At 34.9% G+C, this 21,486-nt stretch overlaps 1 protein-coding gene across 1 annotated transcript in view; it reads left to right on the top strand.

Moving 5' to 3' along the window:
- LOC110027597 (vacuolar fusion protein CCZ1 homolog B) overlaps positions 1-13,398 on the top strand; it is a gene marked incomplete at its 5' end in the record, with an annotated part of 56,329 nt that extends 42,931 nt beyond the window's left edge. The window contains 2 exon segments of the mRNA XM_020729094.1: positions 12,363-12,592; positions 13,207-13,398. Of these exon segments, the coding sequence (XP_020584753.1) occupies positions 12,363-12,592; positions 13,207-13,237 (261 nt within the window). The 3' untranslated portion in view covers positions 13,238-13,398.
- Positions 13,399-21,486: the final 8,088 nt, after the last annotated feature.

Genomic DNA, 21,486 nt, shown 5'->3' with positions numbered 1-21,486 from the left:
TATATTTATTTATTTATTTATTTATTTATTTATTTATTCTTTAAATTTGGAAAATGACATAGATTTCGTAATGGTTCGTTTAGTGGTGATGGTTGATTGAAGTTATAATATTTATTTTCAATATATGTAATTTTTTCTAAAATGTTATGGCAGAAGCAAGGCGAAAGCGGGGTGGTGATCGCAAATTCTCGCGAATGCGGGAAGAGACGCGAAGTATCGCGATACGGGGAAGCTTCGCGGGTTGCTGCAGTGTCTTCTGGATTCTTCTTGCCTTCCTCCTATTTTCTTTTCGTGTAGAATTTTTCTAGGAGTCTATATATTGTTAAGCTCGAGCCCGATCCCGCCTTCTCGCTCCCCCTCGATCGCGAAACTGCTCCCACCTCTGCTTGCTCCTGCGCTAGCTAAGCGGAGCTTCGCTTCGTCCGATTGCAAATAGTCGCGACTCCCTGTTGTTTCGCGAAACGTCATCTCTCATCTTCTTGTGTGTGATAAAAGGCATCGCAGCGGCTCTCCTTTAGTTATGAAGTCACAATTTTGTGTTTTTCTTTGGGTTTTCTCGGTATAGAGGAAGAGAAGTGCAAGCAGAAGTTTCTTGCGGCAGAAGAAAGAAGAAATGAGAAGAAGAAGATTGTTCTCCTTTGACTTCTTCTTGGTGGCTTCTGACAGATAAAAAATTGAGTTTATTTCTCTTGTAAGTTTATCTTCTTCTGTGTATCTCGGTGTAGAGAATGAAGAACAGAGAGAGAAGAAGAGAGAGCAACGAAGTGAGAGATTCCCCTTGTAAGTCGAGAGAGACAGTATCATATATAATAGAGGTAGCATATATCTCTATATATATATATATATATCACAACAACTGACATATAACACATAACAACTAGTATCAGAGCTTTGGTTTAGGTCTGAGGAAGAATGATGACTGCAGATAAAATGAATGTTTCAGGGAACGAGAAATTTGTGGCTCGGATTTTGGTTATTGGATGATGCAGATAGAGGACTACCTCTATGGGAAGAAATTTCATCTTCCTTTATTGGGGAAAAGACCTGAAAAAATGGATGAGGCTGAGTGAATTTGTTGGATCGACAGTTTCTGGGGGTGCTGGGGGTTATTCGATTGACCCTATCGAGGTTTGTTGCACACAACGTTGTCAAGGAGAGGACAACTGCAGATCTTATGGCAGTCTTATCAGGTATGTATGAAAAGTCATCGACGAATAACAAAATGTGTTTGATGAAAAGGTTATTTAACTTGAAGATGGTCGAAGATGTTTCTGTTGCTCAACGCCTGAATGATTTCAATACTATCACAAATCAATTGTCGTCTGTTGAAATTGATTTTGATGATGAGATACGTGCGCTGATATTGTTGGCATTGTTGCCAAATAGTTGAGAAGCCATGAGGATTACAGTTAGCAGTTCTGCAGATAAATTTAAATTGAAATGTGATGATATTCGTGATTTGATTTTGTTGAGGTGAGCAGGAAAGATTCTGACGATATCTCAGGTACGAGTTTGACATTGAATGTTGATTTTAGAGGGAGATGGCAAGACGTGAACTCAAATAAAGAGAGATCAAAATTAAAATATGGCCAGCAGACAACCTGCTGGAATTATGGCAAGGCTGACCACATAAAGAAGAACTGCAGAAATCCAAGAAGATGGAGAATGATAGCGCAAATGTGGTATCCAAAGAAGTATATGATACACTATTGTTGACAGTTCATAATTCTGTTGATGATGGAAGTGAAGAGGAGAGTGGGTATGGGGCACCCATTCCTATTGCTTCACATGCAGATGGTGGAGAACCACAGAGCAATGAATAAATTTTTCAAGATGAAAGTTCGAGCAAATAAGAGCTGGCAGAACTTCCACCAGGGAAGAAGACATTATACAACAAGTGGGTGTACCGTGTGAAGACTGAGTGTGATAGCAGTAAGAGGTACAAGACTAGAGTTGTTGAAAAAGACTTGCATCAAAGATAGGATATTGCTCATGTAGTGGGAATTGTAAGCAGAGACGAGAGTAATTCAGGAAATAGCTTGGAGGTGCAAAGCTATGTTGACCCTACTGATATGTTAACTATGGGTGTTACGCTTGAGAAACTGAAGTTTTGCACAGCTTCAGTTGGTCTTCTGGATCGAAGACAGAGGTTTGAGTTGCAAAGGTGGAGGATACATATTGAAGAAATGGGCGACGCTGTCAGTGAAGGATATCAGTTCGAGGAAGAAGACGTTGTAGCATGTGTATCGGTCTTCAAGTGGGATATTGGTTAACTTGGAGCCCGTAGGGCTGTCAAAACGGCTCGTTCTTCGCGAACAGCTCGTGTTCGGCTTGTTGAGAAGCTCGTGCTCGGCTCGTTCGTTAAGTTAACAAGCCGAATACGAACAACATGAACAAATATTTGTTTGTTCGTGTTCGGCTCGTTTTGGCTCGAAATACTACCAATCAATTATATATATATCTTTGATGAGTAGTTTTTTTTAAATTTAATTGACTACCAGACTACAAAGATTTATAATCAATTAAAAGTATTAATGAATAAAATAGAATAAAATTATTAAATTAGATTCAAATGTGTTTTAAATCTTACCCCAATCCTTAACATCTGATGACTATGTGATTAGAGTTGTCAAAATGACTCTTTGTTCGTAAACGACTCGTGTTCGGCTCGCTAAGCAAACGAACCGAACACGAACACACTTTTTGAGCTCAAAATATAAACGAGTCAAACACGAGTTGAGCCTGTGCTCGCTCGTGTTTGGCTCGTTTACACCCCTAGGAGCCCGATCCCGCTTCCTCCTATGTCGCCTTCCCGCTCCCGCACGATCGCGAAACCGCTCCCGCCTCCGCTTGCTCCCGCGCTCGCAAAGAGCTTCGCTTCGTTCGATCATGAATAGTTGCGACTCCCTGCTGTTTCGCGAAACATCGTTTCCCCGCTTCCTGTTTGTGATAAAAGACATCGCAGCGGCTCTCCTTTAGTTTTGAAGTTACAATTTTGTGTTTTTCTTCGGGTTTCCTCGGTACAAAGGAAGAGAAGTGCAAGCAGTAGTTCCTTGCAGCATAAGGAAGAAAAAAGAAGAAGAAGATTGTTCTCCCTTGACTTCTTCTTGGTGGCTTGAGGCAGAAGAGAAATTGAGTTTATTTCTCTTGTAAGTTTATCTTCTTCGATGTTTCTCGGTGTAGAGTTTCTTCGGTATTTATCGGTGTAGAGAGAAGAACAGAGAGAGAAGAAGAGAGAGCAACGAAGTGAGAGATTTTTCTTGTAAGTCGAGACGATTGACTGGTGTATATTCCTCAAGCAGTAAAATCCTCTACAACTCCGTTAATGTATGCAATTTGCCGAACCACGTAAATCTGTGTGTTTCGCTGTGTTACTGTTTTCTGGTGTGAATATTTCGTTGAATTTTCCACTTCATCGAAGAAAATCGTTCTCCTATTTTATTTCTATATATGTATCACAACAATTGCTGTATAGCACACAACATATATTGTTGTCCTCTTTGTGTGTAGAGGCAGTCTTTGTTGTGTTTGATTTCGAATTTTCTGTGTGGAGTCATTTTCCCTTTTATAGAGTTGTATCCGAGGATGTGGTGGTGTTTTGGTTGTATCGTGCTCTGAGGTGGTGATGTGTCTTTTTTTTTTCATCTTCCCTAACCCTTCTCTTCCACTCCCTTTAGTTGTCGGTCACTCCAATTCCTCTTCAGCACCTTCCCGCAACCCAAAGCAGTTTGCATCTTTGCTAACATCTCTTCCAACTTACGAATCCTTGTTGTCGCCACCCCGGGATAGCAAACGTTTGTTGTTTCTATTGTTCTTGCCCTAACTTCTTGTTGTCGTTGCACAGGACAACCAGCCCTCTAGTTGTTCTTGCAATTTTCTCACCTTTCCTTTGTTGTCGCCACACCCGCTAGCCATCCCGACCCACCTAGTGGGCCTCCATCACCCTTGGAATACACTTGAGAGGTGTTTGCTTATGTCATTTTATGTTTTTGTGTTTTTATTTCTCGTTTGTGTCATGTTGTAACCCTATTTTAATATTAATGAAAGTTTGTCTTTGTGTTTTCACTGTTTTTCTTACAAGTTATGATGTCACATAGTGCTCTTTGAAGAAAGGAGGTAACAATCATTAATAGTATTAATTTTGTGATACTTTTTAAATAGTCATAATTAAATAAATCTCATCATGTTGGTTATATTTAAATAATCATAATTATTTGATACATATCTAACACCTATAATCTTGGATTTTGCCCCATAACCTACTAAAAAAATATAATTCCTATTTTTAGCACCCAAAACCCCAATTTAAGATTTTTTTTTTAATGACGAGACTATTTCAACTTCTCTTAAAATAGTTGGGGACTAATTTGGCATTTTTTAAAAGTCAAGGATTAACATAACCCCCTTTAAATAGTTGAGGGACCATTTTGACACTTTTCTCAAATTTTTCTGTTTATTTTCTTCAGTAAATTGGATGCTTTTTGTAATTCTTTGTGTTTTACATTGTCTGAGTTAAAAGAAACACAGATAGTCTAGTAGTATATTTCAAAATTTTGGCTACCATGCCGTGGTTAGTGTGCATATTTGGTTAACTAGACAAAGCTTGCTAATCTGTTCTCTGAAAACTTCAAACATCCAACCTTGTTATCCGACAAGAATATCTGGCTTCTCAACTGTTTAGTTTTTTTAGACTACTTAGTTTTCAGAATGAAGGGCTTGGTCCACTAGTAATGAGGATTGGCAATTTTATATTCATCAAAAAGAACAAACAAATAAATGATCTAAAGCAAGTTTAGCTGGTTTCACTTTTTATTTTATTTTATTTTATAATTTTATAATTTTAAATTCATTTAATTTAGATCACATTTGTGCATGTATGACCATTAAAACGAGATACATCAAATAATATGCTGATTTCATTATGATAACTGAGATGCATTCATTTTTTTTTATAATGTCCGTAGCTTTGTTCACCTTTGGTTTGATTTGGCTCAAGTGAATGGTTCATCCGCAAATTGCTTGTGTTGATTTGACTGTCATAATGGATAAGGTTCTAATTCGTTGCCATTAACTTGTAATTGTAGATTATCTTATTACATAAAAACACTTAAAAATCACCTTAATCTACTGAAGAAAATGACTTTTCAAACAGATTTTAAGCGCAATACTGACAACCGGTAAAAATTCCCCATTAGGAATGCTTTTGGGTGACTCAAAATCTGTCAAAAGAGGTTGGTTCTAGTGAATTTTTGTCAAATGCACTTGTCCTTAATTAATGACTATAAAGTTGTCAGTTCCATTGATATGTACTTGATATGTATTGGCGGTAACATGATGCCACATTTTTTTGAAAGCGGCATCTTTCCTAGCGAGACAACTTACTACACAATACGCATTGTATATCAAACATAATATTTTGGGCAACAGAACTTATGTTGAAACTCAATTATCTACACATTGTTCATTACATTTTAGAATAACACTATTAGGTATCTAAACTGATTTAATTAAAAAATAATGCAATATTGCAATTATTACTTGATGCTGTTTAATTTTCTCTTCCTTCATTGACTGTCGTATTCTCTTTCCTCTCATGCACTATTTCCTCACATGTTTTCATCAATTTCACTTCTGTTTCTTCGCTCATTTTCTCCTCCTATTGTGGCATGTAGATGAGCCATCTTTCGTTGGACTGCTTCATCGAGTTTATATCTCCACATTCATACTGCTTACATCTCTCAAGTCATTATCTCCCACATCATTGTAGCTACTTGTCGTTGCTCCATTTCTTGCAATTTATCTTCTTACATAATAAGACTAGGGAGATATTGGACAAAGTGCCATTAGCTATGTACGGATAGCCTAATCCATAAATTCTCCCTTTCCCTTATTTCCAAACGTGTGTCCATGATTCGTAATAAAGATAGTTGGATTTTCCACTTGAATCCTTTCATCTGCAAAGTTCCAGCTTAAATTCTTAAAGCTCGTCTAACAAAAAGATTGATATTCATGAGATCTATATTTCAAAATTTGTTCTGCTTGTATAAATTCTCTGGGATCTTTTATCAATCTACTTTATGATATATTCACCTATAAACAATATGCACATGTGAAGTGTGTGATTGCGTATGTGTTACTAGGGAATGTCACATTGGCGTGCTGAACCACATTATTTAAAGTTCTTCCTGATCATCATGTTCTGCAATAGAAAAACAAATACTTTGCATAAATTTAGTAATTTTTTAAATAAAAAATATTCTATTTTTTAATGAACTAACAAAATTGTTTGTGGTACAGTGGTGGCTGGAGTGGAGGTTGTGGTGGTGCCATTGGTCGTTTTTGGTAGCTGAAAAACATATATTTTATTAATTTTACATGCATTTATTTTCTCTGCTAGATGACACCTATAAATATTTATAAAAAGTATCAGTAAGTCTTCATAAAACTATTCCAAATATTTTACATGTACAAACAGAAAAAGATTTAACTAATAAACTGACAGAATGAAAATATTCCTATTAAAATATATTCAGAACTGTATATGTGTGTTAACAATTATAAAAATTTTTAATTTATAACTTAGGAAACATACAAATTAACTTTTTTTCCTGATCGGACTCACTATCGATTGTATTTACCACTGGTTGTTCAATTTAACCAATCTTTATTTTTTAAAATTAACTTCTCTTTAACCTTGCCCTTAACATCTTTTAAGCTAAAGTTATGTCAATAACAGGCTGTGTATTTTGGTGAGAAAACTCTGCACTTTGTTTATTGAATCTTTAGGCTCAATTTTAACCACTGTTGATCAATCTAAAAATTTACACTACTACTTTATTGTATTTCAGCAAATTCATAACGCATATGCACTCTTGTGCTTCATTAATTTAAAGAGATATAATCTTTTGCATGATTTCTAGAATTTTCTGCATACGTTCTAGTTTGAAGAAGCTGTAACAGTCACTTTCATTTTCTTATTTATTTTCTTAATAACATTATCATTACTGTTTTTTTTTCTAACTCAAATCCATGAGTTGGTATGAAATATGAAACCTTTACTAAATTATTTGAACTCCATGAGGTCGACTGATGGTGGAAAATGACATGCAAAGAGAGACATGGTAAAATATTGAACAATTTAGGTATTTCGGCTGTATGAACCCATGTCTACTATAAAGAGAAAGTGTGGTTCCACTAAGCTTAAAATAAGTAAGTACAGTCTCTCTTCCTTGTTTTGTTATAGTGCTGCACTAAACCAAAAAGTTTAAGCAGAGAGCTGTTGATGTGATATTTAAACGACTTTCTATGATAGTCAGTGATAGTTGACTAACATATAACATGGGGTTGACAAATAACATTTGGAGGGACAATTTTGATTGGATTGACTACAAACTAGGCTGACCTCTAAATCAGCCACATGAATGGTCCTAATTGAGCATAAGAAACCAGGTGTCACAAGTGAGCATCCTGCACCAAGTAATATAGCATTTGATTTCCCTCCTATGAATCTTACAATTTTTGTTTTTACTACTATAACATTTTTTATGGACATTTCCCATGCTACGACTACTATATAGGCGGACTTGTAATATGGGTTAGTACTTGGAGGTTTGCTATAGAGTGATTTCTATTATGGATGGTCAATATTCTTATTTGTGTTTGTCCGTCTAACTTCAACATTTGGGGTAGTCAACTCAGTGTTTGATTATGCTTATAAATAAAATAATTTGAGATATTAAAAAATGACATTTTTTGCATAATTAAAATTTTCTGTATTCTTTAATCTATTGTATGTTTGGTGGATATTGATTCCTTCATGTGTGTTGCAAGTGTGACTGCCAATTTTTACTGACGTAAGGCCTATTTCTGTGTTTGGTGATTTCTTTTCTTGTTCTCTTTTATTTTATATTAGTTGCAATTAGTTTGCTAGTGTTCCTAATATTTGTTAAATGTGTTACAACTAGTTTCTAATTGTTACTTGAATCTTCATTGACTTGTTTTTTTTTATGATTTTCAGACTCTTGATGAATTTTCTTTGGTTAACTTAGTCATGAATTTACTATTTGGGAAAAATTTCTTACATTTTTTAGATTTACAGCTAAAGAAGGCAAGTTCTTTTTTTAATTTATGGTGCTTGGAACTATGAACTTAAAATCCAATGCTCTTCATACATTGCATGATTTAGTTGCATTAGGAACCCTTAACCTTATGTGTCCTCGAATCAAATTGGCATCAAAGCTTGAGGTTTCATTATCATATCAACTAGGAGGCTAAAATAGGGCCAATGAAAATGATAAAAAATGATGTAAGATGAAGGAATCTGGTCAGGTATGAATCTTGAGTAAATACACGTAAAATGTGATTGTTATGAGTTCATAATCTCATGTCTTTATTTGATGCGTGGTTTATCTGAAGTGTTTTAAAGTTAGATGAATAATTTGGAATGTTTCTTTGAATCTTTTATTTGAATATGCTAGATTAAAGTTGTTGGGATAATGCACAATCATTTTGGTTAAGTTTTGCTATGAAATCTATACATGCTGATACAAACCATAAACTTAAGCAGCGATATTGATCATTCAATGATTGTGGGGATCAACTGCATGATTAATGTTTAAGATGATTATGGTGCTTTTGAGTATTATATAAGATTTATATTTCTCGTAGTAAAACATTATTTACCTTTAGACTATTTTCTTCTTCTAATTTGGTTCATTAAATTAAGCAAGAAATTAAGGATGGATTCAGCTACAACTCACTAAAAATAATGCATGTATTAGTTTTGCTTAGTAGGGTATTTTATTATTGTTATTATTCGGCAGGAAAATGATGGTTTATTCTTATTTTTTGGGGTTTAGGAAATTATTGGGCCCTTATTTATTTTATTGAAAACTTATTTATTTTATTGAAAACAAGTTTTGTAATGTTTTATTCCTTAATTTCAGATTTTTATAACTACTTTAATATGCCCCAATCTGGGCTCACTATTAGTGCAGTTGGTGATTTTGGAGCAGGCAGGATTTTAGAATCTATCTGATAATAACACTTGACATTTTAGTGCTATAAATTTATATTAGAAAATATGTATTTTATTTTTAAAAAGAATAATGATATTTTTTTTGTGACCTCAGACCACCGAGAGAATGGAGTGATTTGCATGTTAATGTGAATTTTTTTGGTGTTATGTGAATACATGAAAATTGGGTGGTATATATGTAAATGGCCCAAAACAAATTAAAAAAAAAACACTACAATTATAATTTTGCAGGAAATTTATTTTGTCAAAGATTTTCTTTAAAAAAACACACCACATAAGTATGTATTTTATTAAAAGTGACATACAAATGTACTGCAAAATTATTTTATTTGTTATCGTTTCATTCATAACTACGTGTTTTTGTTTATTGTTTTTTTTCCCTAAAAAACACGCACTGTAGAAAACATATTCATCTATCTTAAAATTGATGTGACCAGTGTTATTTTACACACACTCAAACATATTTAAGAACCGATTGCATGATTAATTTAAAGATTACAAGCAATATAAAATGTGTGTTTGTGCACTTTATAAGATTTATAGATTTTCTAATTAAACATTATTTACTTATAGACTTTTGTGATTATTATTTGTTTCATTAAAGGTATTAAAGAAGAAATTTATATATGAATTCAATTCCAATTAGCTTAAAATACGACGTGGTCTTATACATATCCTTGGATATATTAAGGAGTACTACAATCATTATATCAAGGCTAGGGTTGATAATTATGTATGAAAATTGAAAATATAATTTAATATGATCCGAAACCAAAAACAGCGAACAAACCGCAAATGAATTGCTATAGAATGGTAGAGAAACTCATATGAGGGTTGTTTTTAATAAAACCAAAGAAAACAAACAAGATACAATGATCATCTATTATTTGAGAGGTAGATCGTCTCCCCACAAACCTAGACATTGTTAGGAACACCAGAAAAAGTGAAGAAAAACTGCAGCCCCAAAAAAACATTCCCTAAACTCTAGCTTATTAGCTCTAATAACCCTCCCAATGCTCTTCAAACTTTCCCCCCAAAACTCCTAGAATTTCTTCTCTTTGTGCACGTGATTAGAGCCCTAGTGATTCCCACCTAGGGGCTGGAATATTTTGCGGCGTCCTTAGGGTTTCCCGCCCCCTCTTGCCGTGAACCGGTCAGCCACTAGAAGGCTAGAGTGGGTCGATTGACTTGGTCTACACTAGCCTTGCTTGGGTTAATTTATTCACTAGCATAACAACCCCTTCTCAAAGAAGCACTTTGTCCTCAAGGTGAAAGATGGGAACTGCTTTTGGATCACCGCATAAGGCTCTTATGTTGCTTCATACTCTGACAGACATTTCCACTTAATAAGTACCTTTGTTGCTCTTGTCTTTCCTCGGCACACTCATTCAACTTCTAACGGTTCTAGATCACCTCTAGGTCCTATATCATCATCGGGGGTAGTGACGACGAGTGTTTATGATCTTCGATTGCACGTTTTAGCTGTGAAGCATAGAAGACTGGATGCAGTGTTGATGACGATGCCAACCTCTAACGGTAGGCCATCATCTCGTAGAGTCCAATATATCGTGCTGAAAGTCTCGTTCCTCCTTCTGGCCAATCTCTTTTGCTTGTAGGGCTTTAGCTTCAAGTAATCCATGTCCTCCAATTTGAATTGCACCTCTTTTCTTTGTCCATTTGCATTCCTCTTCATGAGATTTTGAGCTCTCAGTAGATTCCCCTTGAGTTCTGCTAAAATTGTGTCCCTCTTCTCCAAGTACTGGTCGACATCGGATTCCGGTGTAGTACTAAGCCCATTGTGTATCAGGTGGGGTGGATCTCACCCATATAAAATCTTGAAAGGAGTGCTTTGCGTTGTAGTATGTTACGAAGTATTATATCAGTATTCGGTCCCTAAAATCCACTTGTCCCAAAGCTTTGGTCTGTCTAATACAAAACAATGCGAGCATGTCTCCACACTTTTATTGATCACCTCCATCTGGCCATCGGTTTGAGGATGTTATGTTGTGCTTCTCTTGAGGACTGTTTCTTGTAACCTTAATAGTTCATTCTAGAACTGGCTAAGCAACCCTTATCCTTATTTGATGCAATTGATTATGGCACTCCGTTCAAATAGACCACTTCCTGTATGAACATCGAAGCGATTGAGATCGCAGTGTAGGGTTGGAATAAGGGAATGAAATGTGCTTATTTGCTCAGTCAATCCACTACCTCCAAGATCACTGTAAATCCTTTCGATCGTGGTAACCCTTCTATAAAATCCATTATCGCTTCTTCCTAAACCTTCTTCGGTAATTCTATGGGTTGTAACAACCCCTCTTGCGCCATGGTCAAGTATTTATAGTTGGCACACATTGCACCGCACCACAATATCTTTTATGTCCCTGCGCATCCCCACCCAGTAAAGCTCTGTTGATAGACGGTTGTATGTCTTTTGTACCCTAAAATGTCCCTCAATTGCGTTGTTGTGAAACTTCTGCAATAGTTTGGGAATGTACTTCGATGCCCTTGGTAACCCAAATCGACATTAGTAGAGTAGTTATTGTCCTATCAATGCATATCCTAGATGACTGTTCAGATCTTATAGTAACAATGCCTGTACTTTCCTCAACCTCATCTTACTTGCTCTCTCATCTTAGGGCTTCCCAATCCAGGAGGAAGGGTACCAATAAGGGTGTTAGTTGGGGCTCATCTACCTTTCTCGATAGGGCATTTGCAACTCTCCTATCTTGACCGATGTTGAATCTCAAAATCATATCTCAATAACTTGGATAGCTGCCTCTGATGCTCCTCGGTCACCATCATTTGCTCCAACAAATACTTCAAGCTCTTCTGATTTGCCCTGATAAGAAAGTGAGTAGGCGGTCGAACACTAGTATTGCATGAGTATTATTCCCAATCAGTACACGGGGCTCGTCTATTAGCCTTTGGCCATTTCTTTACACACACACACACACACACACTACATACAGACATACATACATCGTTACAAGACATACATACATACATACATACATACATACATCGTTACAAGTGTAGTTTGGATCGTCTAGTGTGGCTAGTTGATCATTTCGGATAGTTTACAGTTTCTTTCTACGATGTGAAAGTGGAGTCTATCTCTATTTCTATTACGTTGGCTTATGGAAATTAGTTTATATAAAGAGAAAAAATTGGCCTTGGTAAACTCATCTGAAGTTCTGCAATGAACCCATTTATATTCATTTTAATAATATCAGTTGTCCCGATTTTAAGGATCTGTCTCCCTCATGAGTTTGTTTTGACAAACCTTCTCCACTCAATAACTGATATTGGTTATTGGTTGCAGGATTCCTTGCTTGCTCTTAATACACTAAGAGAAGAAGTAGATTTGGAGAAGAAAAGAACAAAGTTGGATAAACCCGAGCACCAGAGAGATTTTGAAGCTTGTGTTAGAGCCAAAAACAATGCCTGGGTTATTGCTAAGATTTCCAGAGGTAGAGAGCTTTACATGGCCTTAGAAAAGGCCAGTGAGACACTGCTGTTTGCATCTGAAGCAGTAGAGAAGTTCAGTAACAGGTATGCCATTTCTGCAGAAAGTTTCAATCTACAAATTCTTCTAGTTTCACAATGCTGAGCAAACTGAATGAGGATCCAAATTTTACGATTTGTATTCTGCTCATTTTATTTCATTGAATTTATTAATAAGAATGCTGAGACGCACATTTTTTCGAGTAGCATCAGTATAACCCCATGATTATTTACATGGCGCCATTTTAGTCTTAGAGTTTATAAAAATGTCAAAGTAATCTACTTACTCTTTTAATATGAGCTGAAATAGTCTTCAGAGAAGACTATTTTAGCCCCATTTAAAAGAGTCTGAGAACTAAATTGACACTTTATAGGCTCTGAGACTAAAATAACCCCCAACAAAGAGTCGAGGGGTTATTTTGACACTTTTATACATTTTTCTATTCCATTTCTGACCATCTTTATCAACAATAACTATCATCCTTCTCCCCTCTTGCCTATTTTAACCAGGCCATAAGTTCTCTCTACAAAACTCTCTTTCTCGATTTGCATAATTTTTAGTATATTTTTCCAAACTTAATGTTTGATAAATGATATTATCATACCTATTAGTGTGATCATTTCTCATCACCCTTCTAACATTCTCTACATTATATCTGCAGATATTGTGAAGGAGCATTCTCTTTGGACTGATGATGAGTTTTCTGTGTCCTGAGAAATTTCAAAGTGTAATATTGAAGACAATTATATACATGATAATATTTACCTTTTTTGATAGATATAACACAAGTATGTGTGAGATTATAGGCATGTCGTTTATTGATTACTATACCATGCAGCAGGTATGTCTGTATGATGTTTATGATTGATATATATATATATATATATATAGATATTGCTTATAATGGAATTAGTATTAGTAAGTAGTTTAAATCATTGACTGTCAGATAACAGCACATTAATTCCTTCGTGTAATTCGCTTTTCAAAAGTTGATAGTGGTGGTATTTTTTATATGAAGAAATCATGAAGTAAAAAAGTAAGAGAATTAACTTCAGGTTTTATGATTTTATTTTTAAGAAATTATTTTAATTAAATAATTATGCAGTCTGATCACTAACAAGTCTATTGAATGGTAATTAGATATTAATTTAATTTAATTTAATTTAATTTAATTTATAACTGCATCTAATTTAAATAAATTGGTTAATCATTGCTTATTTGATGTATGATATTTAGTCTAATTGATAAATTTTAATATAATAATTATTTTAATTTTTGGAATCCAATGATGAAAATAAAAATAAAATAAAATAAGGACTTCCTTTCATATGATATGTCTGTGTATGTATGTATAGTATATAGGAGCAAGGTTTCCCAAGTCGGCTCGCTGCCTTGCGATTGTTCTGACACGTAATTATGATGTCATGATGAGATTAGAGAATGGTTTTGAAACAAATATGGCAGGAAATCAGGGGTGTGAGTCTGGCTTGGGCAGACTCATAAGTGACTCTTTAATTAAACTCAATGAGCTAGTGAGTGACTCTTGAATTAAACTCAATGAGCTAGTGAGTTAAGCTCTAGTCGTTGGCTCTCGTTTAAAATATATTAATTTTAAAATAAAAATTAAATTAAATAAAATATTTTAAAAAATATATTTTATATTTAATATGAAGTGATTTTTTATTAATTATCTTATAAATATTTATTTTATTTATCATTTAATTATATCATTAGTTTAAATTAATATTTTCTCTCAAACCTACTCGTGAGCTAATTCAAACTCGTAGAATTCAGCTCGAGTTTGAGGGTTGCTTGAGCTCAACTCAAATCTATATGAATAAATTAAGTCTAAGTTTAAATTGATGATCACTCGAGCCCAACTCAACTCGATCACGCCCTTACCGGAGACTGTGCATTGTCAGCAATGATTAACAGTTTTGTGCACGAATTATAGATGTAAAATAGAGAAAATGGCCCAAGTGGGTTGGATGCCTTTTTCTCTCTGGACCCGCTTCCCTTCGTTTCTTCAAATCTACTATGATTTCCATATATTCTCTACTTTAGTGCTTAGACTCAGTCATTCAAAGTAGATCAATCATGATATTATTCATGCAATTGGCATGTAAAACGATTTATGATATATATATATATAGCTATATTCCTTTTTGGCAAGTCAAACGGCCCTTTTAAACTTATGATTGTTCCCCACAAAATTTTGGATTATTATTAAGTCTAGTTCGGCTTTAAAATATATACTTGATTTTTATTGGGTATGCTTGAATTTGAAACAAATAACTTAAATTTGACCCGATTACTATTTGGGTTCGAGTCAAATTGATTGGGTATAATGATTTGTATTCGGATATATTTGATTGTACTTGTTACAAGTGGAATATTTTACGATAAAAATTGATATATTAACGTCTCAGCATTGTGCAAAGATTTATCACACATACACGTTTTAAAATAGAGCTGTCAAAAAAAGACAAAAAATTTTACATGAAAACTCAAAAGGGGAAATACCACTTGGCTTAACCATATTTGAAATGGTTTCACTACGCAGACATAATTCATAAGACTTCGTTTGCTCTTCAACAATAGAAATTAATATCACAAGAGTGAGAGTAGTTGAATTGAGTTTCACTAGAGTCGTCAAATAAAATATAGGGAAAGTGACAGCAACTCAGTTATAGTGATGGAAGATCAAAGCTGGGAACCATTTTCTGATGTCAATGTCACTGATGGCAATGGTGGTCTGACGACAGCAGGGTTGATAGGTAAGCACTGATGGTCTAGCCATGGTGGTTAGCAACTACAACCAACTACGACGACAACGACGTCGGCGAAGCAAAATTCGTTTGGTGACGACTGCAATGATGACCAAGCGATGGTTCATCTCACCGAGACATCCGTGTGACATCATTTGATTCATCTCACCTAGACATCCGTTTGAACAAGCTACACCAAGACCCAAATCCAATATATTGACTAAAATCCAAATTTACATTCCCGTTCAAAAAAGGAAAATAGCGTGAAACAAAAAAAAAAAAAAAAAAAGGAATCCTTCCCACAAAGGAATTTGAATGAATGGAATGGGCATTATTGACATTAATATTAGGGGCCATTTAGTGCTCCCAATGGATAAGAAGACTTTTTTGGGTCGTACTTAACTCCGACCGGTCATTCCTTATCCATTCCTTAGAATAAGATTTCCAAGCATGTGCCCACTTGTCATCTTTCATTAATTTAAGATTCCTTATTTTTGCAATTTCCCATTGCTTTCTATATTCATGGATGTGTGGATTGAGCATGGAGAACCATCCTTTATTTTATTATTATTATTTATTTATTTACTAGAACTATAATTAAAACTATTTGCATGAAAATAGTTGTATTTTTGATGTGACGTCAAAGATTTGGGGATTATGTATATAAATTTTAAAATTAGGTGGTTAGATATGTAAATATATAATGTGGTCAACATGCCAATTTGGAGTAAGAATATCACTTGTTCTACTCATCCGAGCAAGAATTTAGGCTTAAGCTTAATATGTTTAATGTAATTATACTGCCTAATTTGATTTTGGCAAACATGCACTGAATTCCTAACTATTTATATATTCATAACATCTAGATTTTGACTTTTTACATTAATACCCCTTAAATTTTTTATGTCAAACCGCAAATGTCATCCTTTTACGTTTTTAAATCGTAAAATACACATTTTCAAGCTTAGGTAAGGTGGCATGCATGTAAAAAATGAAAGTTGAGGTGTTAGATATGTAAATACATAGTAATTAAACCGTATTTATGTAAATCTTCCAAAAAAAAGTTTATAGCTTTATCAAGTCTATCGTTTATTGAAAAATTATTCCATTTTGACGGCTTATGTAGAGATGCATGTGTCGTCCGATCTCCACCGTTGATCAGAGCTTTTACCAATTTTAAAAAAATGGACCCACCAAAATATAAATTTGGTCAGATGAAATGTGAAGATCAGACTGCGCATGCATCTCTGGATATGCCATCCATACGAAATAAATTTTCACATTTATTACAGTATTTTTAATTAGCCTGTCGGTCACATTTTAAATTGAATAATAAGTGTATTAATTCAATACTTTATATAAAAAGATTTATTTATTTATTTGTCAATTGAAGCGTGTCAAATGAGGAAGCCGATGAGTCATTTATAATGACATTTTTAGTCTTGTCCACCAAATTGCCCCTAACCCTATTCTTAATTCATGTACATACTTATAAAATGAACTTTATATTAAGGATTTTGCAGTCACAGCTTAAAGTTATTATTAAATAACAAAAGCTGACTGTTATTATTATCATCCTAATTAAGTTGCTAACAAAGTCTGCTAGCATGTTAATACAAATTGTCGGCATATTAATAAATGTTATCAGCAAATTAATTAAGTAATTAAATTTTAAGCATTTCGATAATGACTATCACATCAGCTTATCCACACACCAAGTTTTTTTTTAATACATAAAATAACAATTCTTTGTTTCTTCCAAATTAAAATTTTATTCCATGACCTTTTACATGTAAAAAATTCAAACTATTTATTTATATTTTTTTTATATCAAATAATGTTATTGTTGAATATTTTTAGGACGTATGGTCCTATATTGTCTATAATCATGTTTTAGGAGGAATGTACATGAAGATATAGTTGGTATGTTAGTAGAAATTCATGTTCTCCTTCAAACATAAGAGAAGGCAAGATAAAATAGTGATGCGTGCTAGAAAATTCACAGCGGAAGAGTAATGGATTATCGTCTTAGTGTTGCAGGAGAATTCAACATACACAGATAAAAAAGAGAAGTAAGCAGGAAGAGACACATCGACTTTTTACGTGAAAACCCCTTGAAGGGGGAAAAACCATGTGGTCTAGTCCAGTTGAAATAATTCACTATGAAAGAAGAGTACACATGTTCATTCTTCTCCTAAATTAAGGAAGATGGAATTACAAAGTTATATAACTATAATCTGACTATAGTTCTTGGTGACAACATGTTGCAAGGGTCATTGTTGATTGTTGTGAATGTAGTAGTCTGTCATAAGTGTTGTAGACGGTTGCTACATAAGCGTTGATTGGCCAAAGAAACTGCAATAAGAAATTACGGGAGTTGTGGGCTACATAGACCGTAGTGGCGAGTGTGAATGACGTTCGAAGGCTGTCGGGGCCAGAGTCAAGAGTCGCACGAGCTGTGAGTCAGGTAGGCCGTAGAGACAATTATGAATGATATATGTAAGCCACGAGGACCGAAGTCGGGAGCTGCATGAGTTGATGACCATGTAGGTCGTTTGGGCGAGTATGACTGACGTCTGTAAGCCACGGGGGGCCAGGGTCGGGAGTTTCACGAGCTATAAATCAGGTAGGTCGTAGGGGCCAGTGTGAATGACGTTCATAGGCCGTGGGAGCTAGGGTCGGGAGCTGCACGAGCTATAAATCAGGTAGATCGTAGGGGCCAGTATGAATGACGTTCATAGGCCGTGGGAGCTAGGGTCGGGAGCTGCTCGAGCTATGAACCACACAGACTGTTGTTGACACATGGACCGTAGTGATGAGCTCATATCCCATGACGATGACTGACGGCGTCTAGTTGGTGTTGATCGACGGTGACGGTCGGTAGTGGATGATGACGATCAACGGGTGTCGACTACGGCTGGCGGTGGTCGATGGTGATCGGCGGTGGCCGACGACGGTCGGGATGGTGTTGGACTTCAACTTCTTCTCAGAGCTTCCAGTTCTCTATGAAGCTTCAAGTCTCTCTCTACATTTCAGCTTCACCTCATGTGAGGGGTGGGGGTCTATTTATAGTGTTCTGGGTGCAATTAATTTAGGAATATCAATCATTTTGATCGAACAATCCAGAGAATTTCCTTTGATCATGTCGTGTTTAATGGATGTTTGAGTGCTTAACGATGTCGGAATTGAGTAATATTGGTCTCGTTCGATTCGTCTTGTCGAGCTGCTCTATTCGAGTATAAACTTAACAGTGTTGACATCTGTTTGACCTTCCAAATGTGTCCAGACATCTTCCAATGGTGTTTTAATAACTTGATCTGAGCTTGATTTGACTCAAATTGGACTAATTTTCATATCATTAGGTCCATCTCATCGAGTCGGTCAGTTTGACTATAATTTTGTTGAAATCGAAGCTCTGGATGACTTTTCATCAAGATTTAAATGTTTCTTGCTTAAAATATCGTCTTGAGATTTGTGTTATCCTTCGAGATTCATGTCGGATGATGGAATTTTGTTTGGCGACATATCAAATAGAATTATAAAATTACATCCCGTACGGTACAATGCATGTCAACGGTGCCTTGATAAAAAGATCTCGACGTGATTGTCAGACGACATCATAAATAGAAATAGACACATGTGCTCTTATGTATTGATGATCTTTTTCGATAGTGTGTCTGCCTCAAGCTAGTCATACCACTTTAGAAGATTACGTCTCACTCATATATAAATATTTCTTAAACATGCATACTTATATTTTGGTATAAAACTATAATATTTAAAATATAAGCTAAAACTTTATTAGACTAATAAATACATAAATAAACAAATGACACATAACACAAATAATACATATCACCAATCCTATAATTTTAGTTTATTTTATTTGAGATCTCTATTGGGCTAAGGCATCACATTATATGCCTCTTTCTACAAAAAGCATTATACTTTGTTTCTTTATGAGTAAAGCAAAGAGGAGAAGATAAGGGATAAAATTGCAAACCTATCTTTTTCTAGTTTCCCTTTTGGCCCTTATTGTGTGAAGAATGAAGGCTTTGCATTGGTCTCTATAATACAAGTTAGTTATTCCTTTGAGGAGCACCATGATTGGTTACAAAATTGACTTTGTAGAAATTGGGTTGGGAATCTAATCCTATAAAATAAATTGGCTTATAAATATTACTTTTGTTCTTTCTAAGGTCCTCCTTTTGTTTTTTTTCTTTTAAAGGGGATAAAATTTACATTTTGATTAGTGACATTTAATATATTATTTGACATATAAAAATGTCACATATGCCTCATAAATAAGGACAAAAAAACCTTTATAAATCTTATTGTCCATAAGCATAAACTCATGGAGATGATATTAAATTGCTTTTTTATAAAAAATTAACATTGTGTGAATTTAAAAGCCAATTTTATGTTTAAATTTAAGGGTTAAATGCATGAGGGAGAAAACAGATTCATGTAGCTGACTCTACTTAGTGGGATAAATGCTTGTTATTGTTGTTATAGATTCATCTTGTTCTGACACTCATTTTGATTTCAAGCATTCAAATTTGATGGTCAATTGGTCTTAAAAATAGTATTACAAAACTTTTTTACTACATTTGTTAGTATCTGATTTAAAATCATTTGAATTCAAATCATGACATTTTTAACAGTCGAATTTGTCACATAAAAATTTTTATTTTATACCACTAAATTCTTATGTATTTATATACCTAATAACTAAAGTTCAATTTCTACATATATGGCCGGAAAAAAAAAATGTATTTTATTTTTAAAAAAAATTAAATTAGTGATATTTTTTTTATGTGGTATGAATAATTTTAGTGGTATAATTGTAAGAAATCAAAGCCTAAGCATTAGATATGTGAATAATGAAAATTGGATGGTAGCTATGTCACAATTTTGTACACAATCACAACCAGTTGGGTGCATGTTCGGGTGTGAATCAAGTTCGGACTAGATTGAGAGCTAGGTTTATTCAAGTTTATAAATGCCCACCAATCCCAGCCTTATTTATGATCGAAGCTTTCTTTGAACGAAATGTTGCTGCTGGCTAAGTACAAGAGTCATGTAAATTTACAATTTGGTATTAAATTGTTTAATATTATCAGTAATGTAGCTGTTAAATCTGTATTATCATGGGTTGTGTGATGACTATTTGGATCCATTATCAATGATTCAACAATATTATTGGTGATAGGCAAGTTAGGGTGACCGTGATGATGATGGTGATTTGACAACAAAGACTGTAGGTATCGATTTTTGATGTCACAAATATCGCATGTCCTGTGATGTTGTGGGAGTGTATGGCGCTAATGCGTACCCTCCTGTGGCTGAAGGATTCTGTCGAAGTCACCAGAGGCACACCATCTCCGGACAAAGGTCACCCGGTCCTGATCGTGCCCGATAGTGACTACCAGTGAATTGCAGCATTCTCTCATTCCAGGGCAAGTTAAACGATCATTCTGAGGAATATACGGTTCAATCCGGTCATCAAGCGCTTTGTGGTTTATTGTCATTGCATGCCATAGTTACAATAAAATAATTATTATTGTAATTAGGCATAATTTTATCTAATGATTTTATTTAATTGTATGTCATAATCTCTCTTTATAAAAGGGACTTAAGAGTTTATGAGATGATGTATGGTAGGGAAGTGTCGAGTTGTAACCCAAGCCCTCCTCGAGAACTTTGGCGAATCAACTTAACGCCAAACCGTGTAAAAATACTTATTTAGCATTGGGCCCATTCGACTAAGAGTACTTAATTAAAAATTATTATTTTGCTAAGCCAAATTTAATTAATCAAACTGCGAATAAGGTCTGGGTTGGACCGCTTTAGCTAGTTACGCCCATGCCCCCCCAGTGACTCCTGGAGGAAGCGAGAGGCCACGCGTGTATCCTTCCTTCTGGCAACGCGCAAGCACCAAATCACGTGTCAATCACGTGCCGTTACGTTGGAAGAGTACGTCTGCCGTGGGCCCATTCGAGCCTCATCCACTTCCCGGCGAATTATCTCGACATCAGAAGGGCATAAAAGTAATTTCTATTTGCACCGTAACAAATCCGTGCTGGAAATCCAAAAATACGACAATTATTAAAATTAGATAAAAAAGGACCGGCGTCCTTTAAATTATATTCTCACCCTCCCTCATCTCCGAC

The sequence above is a fragment of the Phalaenopsis equestris genome, unplaced genomic scaffold (genome assembly GCF_001263595.1).
Source record: "Phalaenopsis equestris unplaced genomic scaffold, ASM126359v1 Scaffold000428, whole genome shotgun sequence".
NCBI classification, from domain to species: domain Eukaryota; kingdom Viridiplantae; phylum Streptophyta; class Magnoliopsida; order Asparagales; family Orchidaceae; genus Phalaenopsis; species Phalaenopsis equestris.
Note: the sequence above shows the minus strand (reverse complement) of the source record. Positions and strands in the feature narration are given on the sequence as shown.